A 17901-nucleotide genomic window follows, 5' to 3' on the forward strand; every position below is an offset into this window, starting at 1 on the left:
ACTGCAGTTGCATCAGCTGACTGTGGACTTAGTGCTGAGACATATCTGCGTTACGAGTTTGAGGTATTGGACTATTTGTCGTTTGCCCTCAGGGCAACTTTTGGCACAAAACCTCCTCATTCACAGGCTGACAGGCACGGTGTTGCATGGACAGCCCCTGCCCCTCACCGTCCACAAGCAACCGATCTTGGTAGGCAATGGCTGGTCTCTTCAAAGTCCCGCTCAAAAGGGTTTCTGGCTGGACCTGTCTCACTGACTAAGGCAGTGTGGTCACAGTTCCACTGCTTCCAGAAAGGGGACGTAACCGCTCAGCTGGCTCCTGGGTAACGGAAGCACGAGAGAGACTATATGGCCTTATTTAAACATTCAGGATCTTTACTGTCTTTCCTAATTGACGTTGCAGGCTGGTCCGACGCTGGACCTCTGCGTGATGGCCTGTCCACAGGGGGACCTTGGGCATTAAACTCAATTCTGGTTCCAGCCCCTGGATTCCCTTGTTGGATGGAGGTGGCCCTGGACATTTGTCCATGCAGGTCACAGGCGGGGATGTAAGGGGTCCCTCTAACTTTCACAAAAATGCCCTCTTCCCTCCTGGGCTGGACGCTTATGGATGAAATGTTTATGGGTGAGGTTGAGAGGCTGATAGGAAGAAATGGGACCTCTGAGTTGCTGTCACTGGCAGGGTAATTTTACGGTAATGCGGGGAGAGCCACAACCCCAACCCCCGGGGAGGGGACGCCTCAGGCCCTGGGAAGTGGCGGAGGGAGAGGAATCGTCTTCCCGAACCATGCCTGTCTCTCCCCGTCAAGGCAGGTGCCCTGTGTGCCCTCCCAGTGCTGCAGACGCCTTAACTTCTGTGTAAACACCTGCCGACATGTCCAGATGCCTTTCCCAGATCCCATTCTTAGCCATCCTCGGAGGTGGATGGATGCCACCAGGATTGTCTTTTGGAAAAACAAAGGCACAGGGAACAGGCTGCTTTCCAGCTTTCACTCCAAAAACAAGGAGCAGAGTCAATTATTCCAACTCAGTTGGGACACCTAAGCTCTCCCAGCCAGGCTGGAGGGCACATGGGATGCCCTGTCACCCTATGTTCCCTGAACAACGTAGGTCCTGCCTGCAGGTCATGGCAGTTTTAACAACACTTTCTTTCCAGGACACCCCGCACATTACTGGTGATGGATACCAGGCATGAACTCACCTCTGTCCTAAAAAAATGGTGACGTGCTCCCACTGGGTGGTCTGAGACTGTTACCTGCTTTAGGAAATGCCCCTAGCAGATGGTGTAGCCTTCAGATACCTGAGGAGCTCTCTCCACAGGGAAGGGACCCTCGGGCATTCAGTTCCAGGTGACACACCTGACTCATACCTACGAGCATCTTGCAGGAAGTTCTCTCCCTAACAGGAGGGATCCAATTAGAAAAGCTGATATAAAAACTGTCACTGATCTTAGGTGAGGTGATCAATGACACCATGTTGCTCCTGGAAGGGATTCACATCAGCTTCATGACTGACCACGGGATGACGTCATTGTCCTAAAAGCCTCCTCGGCCAAGTGAGGTCTACGCAGTCACTAATGCATCCTGCTGTCCCCGGGTTAAATCCTCAGGCCAAGTGGAGAGACGAAGACGGACACTTGAGGCAAAAGCCACTTGGATTTCTAAGGCAGACCTTGGAGGTTTATGGGGTTTGTGGGGAGGTACGGCCCAGGGCCCTGGAGAGGGGAGGGGTCAACACTGCAAACAGGCTGGTCTCCCCTTCTGCTTGGATCGCCCTGGGTGTCAGCCTGTGTTAAATGCTGCCTGAGACAAACTGACCAGGATTGGCCCCTGCACTGTTGATCGTATGGATGCAGTGGTTGATGGAGCGAGGTACTTACAGGAGAAGTCTCTGGCCAAGAAGATAGGGAATGAGGGTGGATATGATAAGAGGCAGTTCTGCTAGGTCACGCATAGTTCTGCATGTCTTCCCGTCAGAGGCACAGACAGTTTGTTCTGTACGAGGATGTTTGTGTAGCAGTCTTGGAAGAGACTTTCTCCTGAAGTATCTGCTTTTAATTATCTTTAGCTTTCAATGTCGTAAGTGTGCTTTTCCACTGTTTTCTGAATTCCATTAATCTTGTTGAGATCATCTTTGTTGGTGTAATGGTATAATATTTTTGGCAGGTAATAAGGCTTTTTAATCTGGCTGGATTTTATTTTGATAATCAATCATTTCTTCTTACTTTTCTCACCTGGCACATTGTACTTCTTGTATTTGTAGATTCATGCCTTTCAACATTTCTGGAAAAAATTTCAATATCTCTTTTAACATTTTCTCCACCTTATTATTTCTGGCTTCTCTTTCTGTATCTCAGATTCAATTTACTTATCCCTTCTCATTCTGGTCTCTATCCCCTATTACCCTTTTTGGATAATTTTTCTGAAATATTTTCTGAAATAGTCATTTTTCTGAAATATATAAATACACAAATGTATACACATAGACATTATGTTTATATACTTATTATTTTTGATACATATATTTTCTGTTTTATATATGTATATTATCACATGCATATGCATATATAGTAGTTCATTAATTCTCTTCATCTAATGTCTAATCCATCTGTTTAATTTTTAATCATATTTTTAATTGAATAGGTCATATTTGGTTATTTTGCAAATCTAATATTTTTGGAAATTATGTTGGTCTTCCTGTATCTTTCAATACCACTTTAAGTCTGTAAACATTTTACACATTAAAAAGTTTCATATAGTGGTTGTATGTTCTGTTTTACCTAATTATTTATCTGATAATTTTGATATTTAAGTGTTGAAACCTGTCTGGTTTTGTTCTTACATTGTTCCCTCCTTACCTGTTGGCTTTTGTCATTTAGTTTGTTGGTTTATTTATATTAGTGTGTTTCTTCTACTTATAAGATTTATTGGTATGTGAGCAAAGAGTTGGCAGAATACCATCTGGAGAATCCTTAGGAGTCTGGATTCCTGGTACTTTTCTACAGAGAGAACTTCTGTTGGGATTTTCAAGTGTCAGGGGTACTGAGTACACAGAATCCCTTAAATTTTATTTATCATCCTGGGGCTTCCCCAACCTCTGCTCTGAGGTGGTGAAATCCAAAACCCCAGGTCTGTGAGAGAACAGGTTCAAAGGTATAAATATTGTACCACAATAATGGTATTATTACCCAATAATGATATTATTTCTTTTTTGTCCCCCAGTTTCTAAATTAGAGTTTAATTAACTCCTAGCTTCAGCTGGCTTTTGTTTAATTGGCTTGTTTCAGAAGCCATAGCATCCTTAACCTGTTGTCTGTTCACAGAACTGGACCAATTTCCTTGGTGGAGAGCATTGAGGTGGAGCGAGATAACAGACATTGAAACACACAGTGATCACAGAGAGATGGCAGGAAATCTATAATTTGCCCATGCGTTCACTGGAAGGGTATGACAGCCACACACTACTGTGTTTATTCCATAATTTACATGATTATAAATCTACACACATTTAAGTAGATACTATACAGGACATACTTGACTTTTCTTTGCCTAGAAAAATAATTTCTCACCGTATTAACACCACATTCCTATAATAACGTTATCCACATTGCTATTAATAAATGATTAATATGCATAAATACATACCATACTACATTACACTGATTTATTACATACTATTATTTCATATCTTTCATACTTTTATTTGTAGCCACATTACTAGCCTTGCTGTTTACCAGCCCTGTGACCTTATGAATATATTTAATATCTTTGTGCTTCAGATTCCTTATCTTTAAAATATTAGTGAGTGTTTTTTATGTCTCCTACTGTTGTCTGAGGAATAATTCATATGTAAATTATCACATTACATTAATGAATAAATGCATTAATATAGTAACTCAGAGCAGCGATCAACACACACTAGGCAGGCACTAAGCAACAGCTTTCTGATAATCTTTTCTCTGCTGGCACGAGTTGTGATTTAGACAAAAGAGATGCAGACACAGCTTTTCCAAAGGTGCTGCCAGCACGCTGGTCCTGAACTTGCTAGAAACTCGTGGGATATCTCAGCGGGAACACCTTCTACCAGCAGGGTAAGAATGCCTCAGTCACCTTCACACGTGGATGCCTCTTTACCTTGCTATAACCTGAGTTTTTAAAGAGCTGGAATATACATGGCTTCTCTAAATCTCTCCTATTGCCTATCATGATTCCTTCTTCTTGATAAAGTGACGAGTAGTTGAGGTTACAGAGGACATCACTAGGGTAAAACCCAGGCCTGATAAGTGCGTCAATCAGGAGCTTGCTGGCCTATCCACGCCCAGAACAGCACAGTGGCCACCGTGTGCCTTAAGCTGACCTCGATCCTGGTGTCGTTACTTTCCAGCTTCATGGCCGCTCTGCGTCTCCTTTCCCTTATCTAACGATTGTGGACCACTACAGAATCTGTCTTCTAGGGTTGTTTTAAATACTAGCTTAGCACACAAAATACTTAGACCATTACTTGACATCGTTGCTCGATTATTTTAGCAATTCCTGCCTATATGACTTTCACAGCGACAGCTACTACATGCCAACGACTACTGTTATTACACTTCCCTTAGAGAATATGTATATTCAAGCCTACTCTACATATGTAAAGATTTTTAGAGAATGGTCTCCTTAGAAATGCAAACCCTGTGGAATATTTACAAAATACAAGTTCCTTTCATCGAAAAGGCAAAAATTATATTATCTAAGAAAGCACAGAGACTCCACCAGTGAACATATGCATTGTTCTCCCATTTTTAATAGATAGTAACACAAAATATAGACACTGACCCTGCATGTTCTATTCTATGAGGGCTGCAGAGAACCTGATTAGCATATACAAAACCTGTATGTAACTTCATACCTAATGGTAAAATACTGAAAACTTTCTCCTAAATTTGGATTAAGGCAAAGAGGTACATTGAACATTGTACTGAAAGGCTTAACCAGAACAATAAGGCAAGAAAAAGAAAAAATGCATAAAAAGAAGGAAAGGAAGAAATAAATCTGTGTCTATTCAAAGAGGATGATTATATGTGTAGAAAATCCTGAGACAGCCACAACAAAACACTGCTAGAAATAAGTGAATTTAACAAGGTGCCAATAAACAGGGTCAGTATAGAAAGATTAGTTACATGACAATATACTAGCAAATAAACGTCACAACTAAATTTACAGTAGCATTAATAAAAATAAGTTAGCAATACATTTAACAAAAAATATTACAGGTCCCTATACCAAAAACTACAAAACTTTTATTAACTTTAACTAACAAAATGAAGAGATATACCTAGTGTGTGGATTTGAAGATTGTTATCCATCTCCTCAAATTTATCTACAGATTTGACAAAATCTTAATGATTATTCAAGCTGGTTTTTTGTAGAAATTGACAGACCGATTCTAAAGTTCATATGGAAATGCAAAGGGCAAGTGCCAAAGCAGCAATGAAAAGGTGGAATCAAGTCAGACTTGCAGCACTTGAATTCAAGACCAAAAGACAACCCTCAGAATGGGAGAAAATATTTGCAAATGAAGCAACTGACAAAGCATTAATCTCCAAGATTTACAAGCAGCTCATGCAGCTCAATAACAAAAAAAACAAACAACCCAATCCAAAAATGGGCAGAAGACCTAAATAGACATTTCTCCAAAGAAGATATACAGATTGCCAACAAACACATGAAAGAATGCTCAACATATTAATCATTAGAGAAATGCAAATCAAAACTACAATGAGATATCATCTCACACCAGTCAGAATGGCCATCATCAAAAAATCTAGAAACAAAAAATGCTGGAGAGGGTGTGGAGAAAAGGGAACCCTCTTGCACTGTTGGTGGGAATGTAAATTGATACAGCCACTATGGAGAACAGTATGGAGGTTCCTTTAAAAACCAAAAATAGAACTACCATACGACCCAGCAATCCCACTACTGGGCATATACCCTGAGAAAACCATAATTCAAAAAGAATCATGTACCACAATGTTCACTGCAGCGCTATTTACAATAGCCAGGACATGGAAGCAACCTAAGTGTCCATCACTGGATGAATGGATAAAAAAGATGTGGCACATATATACAATGGAATATTACTCAGCCATAAAAAGAAACGAAACTGAGATATTTGTAGTGAGGTGGATGGACCTAGAGTCTGTCATACAGAGTGAAGTAAGTCAGAAAGAGAAAAACAAATACCGTATGGTAACACATATATATGGAATCTAAGAAAAAAAAAAAAAAGTCATGAAGAACCTAGGGGCAAGACGGGAATAAAGACACAGACCTACTAGAGAATGGACTTGAGGATATGGGGAGGGGGAAGGGTAAGCTGTGACAAAGTGAGAGAGTGGCATGGACATATATGCACTACCAAACGTAAAATAGATAGCTAGTGGGAAGCAGCCGCATAGCACACGGAGATCAGCTCGGTGCTTTGTGACCACCTAGAGGGGTGGGACAGGGAGGGTGGGAGGGAGGGAGACACAAGAGGGAAGAGATATGGGGATATATGTATATGTGTAACTGATTCACTTTGTTATAAAGCAGAAACTAACACCATTGTAAAGCAATTATACTCCAATAAAGATATTAAAAAAAAAAAAAAAACTTAACATAAAGATAAGGCAAACAGGTCGTGCGGCACATCCTAGGGGCAGATGAATAATTCCCTGAGACAAAACAGACACAGAAACAGACTCACACTTTCAGGACCACTTCATTTTTGACAAAGAAACCTAGGCAATCGGATGGGGCAAGAACAACAAATGGATGTTCCAACAACTGGCCACACTGACGAAGTGATATTCACCCCCTGCCTCTTACCAAACACAAAGACCAATCACCACGTACACACAAACCTAAGAGTTAAAACTGTCAGTCTCCTAAGAAGACACAGAAGATTGTCTTCTACAAGAAGTTATAACCATAGAAAACTGATGATTTAGGCTTCTGTATCATGCAAAAATCTCTAAAAATACAATTCTGAAAAATGGCTCTGAAACCACCTTCAAACCAGTGAGAAACAAGCAACTATAAACTTAAAGGGCATATACTGCCATCTTTACTTAGTGATTCAAATAAAAATAGTCATCACATTTATTATGTGTAGTAACTAGAAAAAGATGAAGGGCACTTAATTTTTTAAAAAGTCTTTCTGCTCCAAATACCTATTAAAAAAAAAAAAAAAGTGGGGACTTCCCTGGCGAAGCAATGGTTAAGAATCTGCCTGCCAATGCAGGGGACATGGGTTCGAGCCCTGGTCTGGGAAGATCCCACATGCCACGGAGCAACTAAGCCCATGTGCCACAACTACTGAGCCTGCACTCTGGAGCCCATGAGCCACAGCTACTGAGCCCGCGCACCACAACTACTGAAGTCTGTGTGCCTAGAGCCCATGCTCCACAATGAGAGAAGCCACCGCAATGAGAAGCCCACAAGCCACAACGAAGAGCAGCCCCCGCTCGCCGCAACTAGAGAAAGCCCGTGCACAGCAACGAAGACATAACACAGCCAAAAAAAAAAAAAGCAAAAGCAAAAATGGTTTCAATTTAGACAATGGACACTGGACTTCATTGAGACATTGGGCAAATTACTTCACTTCTGTGCATCAGTGCATCTATAAAAGGGACAACCATGAGTTAATATACCCAAAGCGTTTACAGTATCTGACCCCAAAAAGAGCTAAATAAATGCTTGATCAGTGTAGACACACGAATCTATAGGAGATTATGAAGTTCAATGTAGTGAAAAGGTCATGGGTCACCACCCTGCAAGATCAATGCACAGGTTACAGCAGATGTCAGACGAGAGGCAGGCACAGGGCTGGGCCCCATAGCCGAGCCCTGGCATCCGCCCTGGGAGGCACTGGCCCGAGCACTGGGAAGGCCCTCAGAACTCAGTGCCCAGCTGTCACAGCAGCGTGGCCGAACCTCCGTGCCCTGGGGCAAGGCACCCAGGTCCTCGCTAAGCCTCTGTCCAAAGGCGCTGTGGTCGCTGCACAGTCTAGGACCATCGGGGATTTGAGAACAAAAAGAAGCAGAAGATGATAAGGGACTCATAACACTGCCCACTGCTTCATTTCCTCCTAATAAGGAAAGAGCTTTGGAATAATCACTGAATTTGGCATTTTCTGAGCTGCCGGTTAATGTTGTCAGTCTTGCTGAAGCCGTGGCCAAGAGCGTCCAGTGTGTCATGGAGCAACTGGCAAGGCAGAGTGCGAAACAAGCAGTAAAGACCATGGGTCAAAACATAGATTCAGGTTTTACTGATGGTCGCTACTTCAAAGATAAGTGTGTGACAACATATACGTTTGCCAACTTTTCATTTTCCTAAGGAACTACATTAAACATAACTAAAGAAATTAATAAAATTACAAAACCTCTATAATATCTGTGGAGTTTGGTGAAAGACCATTTTAACAAAGTTACTCACACAAAAGTAAGATTACAATTTCAAAAATAAATCAATATATCAATGTAGAAACTAGTGAACACTGTCCTAAACTCATTCAATATATATAACTCAAGACTCTTGAACAGGCCAGGAAAGCAAGCCTACGTCTTTGTTAAGGCTACAGAGAAGCATAAAATAATCCATGAAGCAAAGTCCTGGGGAAGGAGATGCAGGTGTTTGGGGTACCGAGACATTAAAGCCTTAACCCTCAAAAATACAGCGTCCCAAGCCAGGAGCCAAAAGCCAAGCCAAGTTGAAAAGCAGTTCAAAGAGAAACAGTGCACATCTATTTCTGATTGTCGATCTTTCAAAATAAAATTATCTCAGCTCAAAGTGTTCAGGGGAAGGCAGGCAGGACAGGTAAATACCAAATGCTAATAGGAGAACGTCGAAAATTAAAATGGAATTTTCTCAAATTACAACAAAAAGTAAATGCTTCCACTTCGGTGCTAATGTTACTGTTCTATTTTATTAAAAACAAGAACAACAACTGTTATATCTAAGAATTCAAAGGCAATAGATTGAAGGGATGCAACAGTGGTTCTCAACCATGCCTACACATAAAGATCACTTAGGGAGCTTTTAAAATTTAGATTCCCAGGGCCTCGTCCCAAACCAATTTAAGTAGCATCTCTGCAGCTGGTGTCGGGAACTGCAGAATAAGATGGATAAGCTTCCTATTTACTTGCCTTTCCTCAACACACACACACACACACACACACACACACGCAGTTTCCTATACTGACCGTTATTTATTGCAATAGTTCAGCTCCCAAGCACTGCATGACTAAAAATGAGAGAAAAGTATCAAAAACCACCCAGCACGTTGTGCCTGGGGACTTTATGTTACAGACACCTGGCTGAGCTCTAGAACATCAGTATTATTTGCTGAATTCTGCTCAGCAGATGTAGCGTACAATTTACACAAGTCAGACACAAACATGCCCTAGTTCTAACATAGATGCTACATTGGAGAACAATTCCTGGTTTCACTGAGGCCGGGCAATACAATGCAGATAGACTTTGCCTGAAGGAAGAAACAGAGACCTTCATCTTTTGTGTCAATTTCAGGAATGACTACCTCTCAAACGGCCTTGAACAGACTTATATTTCGATTTTTCTACTACTGCTGAATTCGGAAGAATTCAGAAAACATGGGTTCTTCTGAAAAGAATGATTAAGTAGGCTTCTAAAACAGTCCATCGCTTTTCTTAACATGAAAAAAATTAGATAACATTACATAAACACTTTTTATGAAAATCACGAGTCCCAATATTTCTCCAAGTAAATCTATTTTTTCAGTTATTCATCTGTGCCTTTGTCTTTTCTGCAAACATTTTAAAAACACTCCTCTGAGGACTGCTAGACAAGCTGACACATTCAGAGCTTGAAGGCTAATAAAATAATTATTCAAAATCGGTTCCTTTGTGTAATGAGGGGCACTTTCCAAGATTAAATCCTCGTTATGACCTTTGACTAAAGTTTCCTTTGGAGACCTTCTGATAACTGTCTTTCTCACCTCAGCCCCAGCTGCTGGACCTACTGTGCTTTGTAACGACCTCTCCTCCAATTATGCTGTACGGCGGAATATAATTTATAACTTCATCTCGATAAATTGAGCTGAAGGTAATGAGAAAATATTGTGGGTCTAAAATAGAACATATAGGAATATTGTTTGTAGTAGTAAAACAAAACCGGACCGAACCGAAAACCCTGTACGTCAATGCAGGGTGTCCAGAACACAGAGGGATGGTAAGAAGACCCGGATGCAGGGCCCCTCACTCTGGACCAGATGGCCTGGCTCTGGCCAGTCTTCGTCACATCAGGATCACTCAGCTCCAAGCAAAGAGCTTCCTGGATTGCACGGAGCTTGGGATTTGGAGCTCTACCTTTACTCTGAGTGCAAATGCCCACCAGCCCCCAAAAGCTGTTTAAATCTGCCCTGTCAGGGTTTGCTTGGTCTACTGACAAAGCTGAGTGAGGCAAGAGCCAGAAGGTCCCATGACTCCTGCACCTGCCTTATTTATTATCTTGTTCATAGGACAAGATAAGCTTCTCCAGAAGGCACTGGCCTCTGCAGTCTTTGTTCGCGATGCCTAAATAGCCTAGGGCAATGCCTGTCTCACAGAAAAAAGGTTGAGGCCTTAATTTGAATTTAAATCCCATGAATTTCTAAAAAGTGTTAGTAAGAAGAGTTTGGTCTGGGTTCCTCCTGGGCTGAGATCTCTATTTAGTTTGCATTATATTATACAGTTCAGCCTGCCGTCAGCGCAGACACTTAAGACTAGAATTGGTGATCAAAAGTGGAAAAAGCACCAACTTAAATGAGAATCAACAGAAATGAAGATTGAAGTTTGGGGTGACTAAAAACTCATATTCATTTGAACCATGTTCTTTTTATGTCTTTCTATACAAACAAGGCACGTATTGAAAGTGAGACATATCCAAATAAATGTTAAATTAATAATTCAAGGATGGATTATTTAGAATCGTTCTATTGACAATATCAGTGAGGGCGTAGGATTGTAAGCTGGGGCCTCACAACAGTGGGAAACCCCGAGGAATTGTGAATCCACGTGAATTAGTCTACTTATGGCAGGAGTATTTAGTCCTGAGTGGGAGACTGTGTTTCTCTAAAATCATCAAACAAAGCCTCCCACGTGGTCTCAACAGGTGGAAACCTCTTGTGATCGTACCTCTGTGCCTTGTGACAGTTCACTGTCAGAGACTGGATCATGTCAAGAGGGTCCTAGAGAGGCAGGCGGTGGTCTAACGCTGGCCCTCTCCAGGGAGGACGACCCCCTCCCCGGTGCTAACACACCAGGGCCCACAGCAGGTACATTCCTGAGGCTGGGAAAGACACAGCGCTCCCCCAGGGGGATGCCGGGAATGACCTCAGTCTCTCTCTTGACTCAACCTGTTCAACCATCCATGTTCATCAGGTCAACTTAGGAGTCAAATCTGCTTTCCAAGGAACTCCAGCTATCACCTTGAATACTAGAATCTGCATCCTTTGTTGTGATTTAATAAATCAGCATAATGGGTTCCACATCATGAGCTGTGGGGTGTGAGAATATGAGGTGGGTTCCTTCTCTCGCACTGACAGCAGGAATTTCAGCTTGCAAAGCAGAGGGTCCCCGAGATCGAGGTAGTGTTGAGAGGATGGGTGACACACTCCTTCCTCCTAGCAATATCTCCACCTCCACATACACCCTGAAAACTTCAGCAAACAGGCACATGGTAGCCTCACCCAGTAAGTACTATGCACACATCTACTGACTGTATTAAGTTTCCTTGTCCTTGTAGCCCTCTCCTCAATTGTAAACTGCCGGTGCAAGTTGTAGGGAAATATTTTCTGAGACAAAGTATGGTTCATAAAGTGGTATGCACCAAACACAGTGTTCTGATAGCCAAAAACTTCTGGAATTTACTTTGCTTTAAGCAAAAGGTTACTTTATAGTAACCTTTAAGCAAAAGTAACTTTATAGTAACTTTAAGCAAAAGGTTACTTTATAGACTTCATAGTTTCTAGAAGAAATGTTGATCTGTTTAATTACAGGGTAAAGTCCCACTGGGGACACTACATAATGTGCTATCTTACCTTCTCAAAATACATTTTAGAAAAATCTAAATTCATAAATGCATCTGACCCTGAAGTTTCAGGTAAGAGGTCATGAGCCGTATTCCTTCCTGTCACATAATCAAAGAAAACTCATCGATGTCCTATTACGTGAAGTTCTTAAAACCTCCTAAATAGTTGAACGATATGGGGCATCAAACGAGGTGCAGATTAATGTAGCTAGAGACACTGAATCAGAGAAGACATCAAATCTGGGCTTCGGTGTCAGCTAAATATGTGAAATGTGCTATTTCTTTCTGAGCCTTGTTTTTCTCGTTTGCTGTAAGGAATTTGGGGGGGCTTAAATGAGATAATATAGGAAATAAAACAGCAATGATATTGACAGATTTTAGCTGGGACAGCTGTTATAACTGTTAACATTATTATATACATGGTAACGCTTCTGCCCTCTCTCAGAGTAGCAAGAAAGGAAACGCTGGTTTTAATATCTGAGGGTTCAGAGTGGTCACAGAATCAATATGTCAAACTTTAAAAATTCTGTATAGGAGAAACAAATGTACAAATGTTTGAATCATATTCCCAACTAGTGATATTATTCACATTATTTTAAAAGTTAAAGTATTTGGATGACCACATTGGAGAACTAACAGTTTTAATCACTTTCTAATGACTATGTACATATATGAATATGGATATGTTTTATACTAAATGACTATCGTTGTCTTACCTGAGCAGAGTAGGTATGTCCATCTGAACCACAGACGGGGCTGGTAGAGACCCCCGGGCACTGCTGGCAGGTGGATGTCGGGGGACCCCTCCACTGCTTCTGCCCAACTCCTGCATCTTTCATACTGTTGAAAAAATAAAACAAGCATACTTAGTGCATTTATTTAAAAAATAAATTTATATTAGCATCATGCCTTTTCTCCACTGCCATTCCAACTCTTCAAGATAAATTAGAATCAGTAAACTGTATCCTCATTTTCAATGTATTAATCCATAGTGTTCTTCATAAACTTTTGTTTCATAATCAAGGTTTTCCTATAATAAAATAAGAATATATTCCTTGAGGGGGCTTCCCTGGTGGCGCAGTGGTTGAGAATCTGCCTGCCAATGCAGGGGACACGGCTTCGAGCCCTGGTCTGGGAGGATCCCACATGTCGTGGAGCAACTAGGCCCGTGAGCCACAACTACTGAGCCTGCGCATCTGGAGCCTGTGCTCCGCAACAAGAGAGGCCGCGATGGTGAGAGGCCCGCGCACCGCGATGAAGAGTGGCCCCCGCTTGCCGCAACTAGAGAAAGCCCTCGCACAGAAACGAAGACCCAACATAGCCAAAAATAAATAAATAAAAGAAACCATGTTCTCATGTGAAAAATTAAAAAAAAAAAAGAATATATTCCTTAAAAAGATTCCGCTGGTTACATATAGACTACAGTTACACTTCATCATATGGATTCTCCGGTTTTAATTTGTGGTTGTGAAATGTGTTTTTAACAGCCGCCCAAACAACTCACATGTCTGGAACCTTCCCAAGGGCCCCCCTAGAATTCTACTACAAATAGTATTAGAAAGCAGACATCTAATTCACCAGGCGTCCCAGAGGTGCATGAAAATAAGAGCAGCTTACTTTTAGAGAAAATAGCAATAACAAACACTTTTCCAGCAAAGACCAGTATTTAGAGAGCCCAATTAGCAGGTTCCGTGAGAGCCAATCCTCTCTTTCTTGTGTGGAAAGAACTCAAAATACATCCATCCGGCTTTGATCTGGAATAAAGTGGGAAAACCCATTCTCTTCCGCTACCTACTCCTAAATTATCCGTTTCTCCACTTTGATTAAACTGCTTGTGCTTGGCCTATTTGTGTGAACAGTTCACACAGAAAGGGGCAAAGGCCTTAAAAGTAGGAATAAAAACAACAGGGAATCTCTACACAAGCATTTCCTAGTTAGAAGTCCTCCAGTAAATCAGCACTCGGTCTTGTTCATTAAAAAGGCTCATGGAGAGTAATTTGATGTCTCTATCAAGATGAGAAATGAGGTTTTACTGGAAACATTTGCTGCCTTTTGGCTTTTCTTTTCACGAATAAGTCAAATCTACAAAAAAGGAACCCCAAAAGACAACTAAGAAGTGTAGGGTTAATCCTCATTATAGGGAAAGAGGTTTGGACTAATGTATTTTAAATTGTGATAACATTTGGGTGGGCTTTGGGAAAAGGTTTATCACCTTCTCTTACCCCCTCATCCCTCTCCCCCGGCCACTTCCCCCTCAAAAAGAAGCCTATGATAGCTCCAAACACATTTTCTTCATTTAAATTTTGTAAATTCTGCCAAATGACCACTTTAAAATCTTGTCTGGCCACAGATGTCACCTCGTAAGAGACTTTCCCTTTCTCGTAAGGGAAAATAACCATGCTGCTATTACTGATTAAAAGATTGGCACAAAATCCTAATGGGAATCAAAACAATGACTGGAAAACCAGGGACATTACTACACCACCTCCAGACTCATAAGTCACAGAGACGTAGCAGAGAGAAACAAGAAACATAAAATATTATGTTTGCCTTGTTCTTTCACTGTGTGCAGTCAAAACAAGGCACGAAATTATGAAATTATTTGCTCTTCAGTTACATTAGTAGAAATCATTACCAAGCACAGGTTTCTAATCAATAAAAAGTATTTTATTAGAACAGAATGTCTTTATCGCTGTTGCTTTGGGATATGCACCTGTCTATATACACTATGACATATATATGTCAACACTATGACTCCTTGTAATCACCTCATTCCTTTTTCCTAACTTTAAAACTCCACTGAAACACAGAAACTAAGATTGTGACATTACTTTCTTGTATAAACATTTTTTTTTTTTTTTTAAGTTTTTATTTATTTATTTATTTATTTATGGCTGTATTGGGTCTTCGTTTCTGTGCGAGGGCTTTCTCTAGTTGCGGCAAGCGGGGGCCACTCCTCACCGCGGTGCGCGGACCTCCCACCACCGCGGCCTCTCCCGCTGCGGAGCACAGGCTCCAGACGCGCAGGCTCAGCAATTGTGGCTCACGGGCCCAGTCGCTCCGCGGCATGTGGGATCCTCCCAGGCCAGGGCTCGAACCCGTGTCCCCTGCACTGGCAGGCAGATTCTCAACCACTGCGCCACCAGGGAAGCCCTATAAACATTTTTTGATACATGATGTAGTCTTTTATATATAATTCAAACAGTAATTATATCTAGAAGTGAAATCTTTTTGAAAATTGGAAGATTTACTAGAAATTATTAAAATTCAAATGACTTCTTAAACAGTGAATTTACAACGTACCTGTAAAATAAGTTTTGGGGTAAAAAGTTTTAGTTATCATTATTCCCTTCAAAGTCAACACTGCCGAAGCCTAAACACTTTCAGATTCCTGAAGTATATCAATAGAGATGGTATTTTTTATGTAGATTTCATCCTGGTCAGGATTTGCTGAAGGATCATCAACATTGGAAGCATCATAATATTGCTTATATTTGCATCACCATTTTGCTTGAGGTGATGACAAATTATACTATTCTGTAAACCAGCAGAATATTTACTTATGTTTAGTTTAAAATAAATACAACATTAGATGACGATAAATTCAACAGAATTCATGTTTTAATATATTATTCATGCCATACACATGGAGAACAGTGAGTCATGAACTTTTCACTATACTCAGTAAATCCAAAGGAAGCACTTAGCATTTTATCATCAGAACACAGTCTTTCTAGAAAGGACAAATTAGTCTACAAAATTAGAGGCTAAATTTGAAATCCGAAATTCTAAATGTCATAGATTTTATGTGTTCTTAAATCATCTCTGACCTGAAGAAAATGGTTTATGACGTTTTCTGTAGAAAGACAAATTACATTCAAGCACATACAGGGCAGTATAGAAGGTGGTTTATCTAGGCATATATTCATGCTGGAATTAGGGTATGAATACAAATGAATTTCTAAGACTGTTATTTGAATAAAAAAGTACTTCTACAACTCCATAAATCAATTAACCATATACTAAGAAGAATTGCTAGATATAGACAAATAGTACATGTACATCCTTCATTTCAAAAATCAAAACGTCTACGATTGCAAAAATAAGCTTGTTTCATGTGAAAACAAAATGATCAACCTCACAGCAGGTACTGAGGGGCAAATAAACTGTATTGTTAACAGGACTTGAGGAATTCTAGTAACTCTGACCATTTCTCGGAAGAGCACAAACAGGCCAGTGTGTGGTGGGGTGGGTGGCACACCTGGACCACCCTCGGGGTCCCCTCAGCACCCTGAGGGTTCCATCTGTCCAGGTACATGTGGTACCTCCACTCAAGTCTCTTCACCAAGGAAGGAGAGTTTTTCATTCCAGAGTCTCTTTTATCGAACTTAACCTGTGATTCAGAATTTGTTTGCTTTAGCATCAGGAATGTTTCTCAGAATTAGTGTTAATCAAAATCTTGTCTATTAAAATATTTGTTTGTTCTTAGGAAAATTAGTGTAGTTTATGAGCTATAAACACAATTTTCTAAGACTTAATTAAATATCTATGCATTATGTGTAATTTGTAAACATTTTTCAGATTGCTTTTTAATTATATTTTCAAGGCCCTATTTAAAGAAGAGCAAAATGTGTTTACATGAGAGATAAAATCCTGGCAGTGAGTGTACAGACCAAGATGGGCAAAGTCAAGTGCTTGGGAAAAGGTGGAGCCGGCTGAGGCTATCAGAATGGATGCCTGGCATCTGGGGCAGGCGAACGACAGGTAAGAAGTTAGACTTGGCAATCTGTTCTCGGACCCGGCCCCCCCTCCACCAGCAGGCCAGCAGCCGCCTCACAAGACAGGGCTTGACAGCCAACCAGGCTGGGCACCAGCCCTGCTTATCAGCTGGCCCAGTGTAGTCAGCTCCCCCTCAACAGAAGGGCCCACACAGCCCACACAGGGGCACCCCTAGAGCACACAGCTCTGGTGACGGACACGAGTGTGCAGCTGGGCCTCACAGGACACTTCTCCAAGATCAGGAAACGTAACCAACCTACATCATACACAGAAATAAACACAGAGAATTAGGCAAAAGGGAGAGAGGGAGGACTGTCTTAGAAACAGACAAACAAAATAAACAGATCAGAACAGAAAAAAAAATGTAATAGAGACCAAAGAGAGAACAGAAAAGACTGATGAAGATAAGAGCTGTTTTTTGAAAAAATCAAGATTGATAAACCTTTAGCCAGACGTATCAAGAATCAATGCAACCCCTATCAAAATAACAATGGCGTTTTTCACAGAACTAGAAAAAATAATTATAAAATTTGTACTGATAATCAAAAGACCCTGAATAGCCACAACAATCTTGAGAAAGAACAGAGTGGGAGGCATCATACCGCCTGACTTGAGACCATACTACAAAGCTACAGTAATCAAAACAGTGTGGTACTGGCACAAAAACAGGCACCTAGAGCAATGGAACAGAATAGAGAGCCCAGAAATAAACACTTCTATGGTCAATTAATCTACAGCTAAGGAGGCAAGAATACAGAATGTGGAAAAGACACCCTCTTCAATAAGTGGTGCTGGGAAAACTGGACAGCTACACACAAAAGAATCAAATTGGACTGCTTTCCCACACCATATACCAAAAAAAAAAAAAAAATCAAAATGAATTAAAAATTTACATGTAAGACCTGAAACCACAAAACTCCTAGAAGAAAACATAGGTAGTACATTCTTTGACATCAGTTTTAACTATATTTTCTTGGATTGTCTACTTAGGCAAAGGAAACAAAAGCAAAAATAAGCAAATGGGACTACTTCAAACTAAAAGGTTTTTGCA

The 17901-nt window shown here is 40.9% G+C and overlaps 1 protein-coding gene across 4 annotated transcripts in view; it reads right to left on the minus strand.

Moving 5' to 3' along the window:
- SPOCK3 (SPARC (osteonectin), cwcv and kazal like domains proteoglycan 3) overlaps positions 1-17901 on the minus strand; it is a 433554-nt gene that overhangs the window by 162963 nt on the left and 252690 nt on the right. For all 4 annotated transcript variants that reach the window (XM_036854214.1, XM_036854215.1, XM_036854213.1 and 1 more), the window contains one exon: positions 12788-12911. In XM_036854214.1, coding sequence (XP_036710109.1) covers positions 12788-12911 — 124 coding nt within the window. The remainder of the gene's footprint in view (positions 1-12787; positions 12912-17901) is intronic.

The sequence above is a fragment of the Balaenoptera musculus genome, chromosome 6 (genome assembly GCF_009873245.2).
Source record: "Balaenoptera musculus isolate JJ_BM4_2016_0621 chromosome 6, mBalMus1.pri.v3, whole genome shotgun sequence".
Taxonomy (NCBI): Eukaryota; Metazoa; Chordata; class Mammalia; order Artiodactyla; family Balaenopteridae; genus Balaenoptera; species Balaenoptera musculus.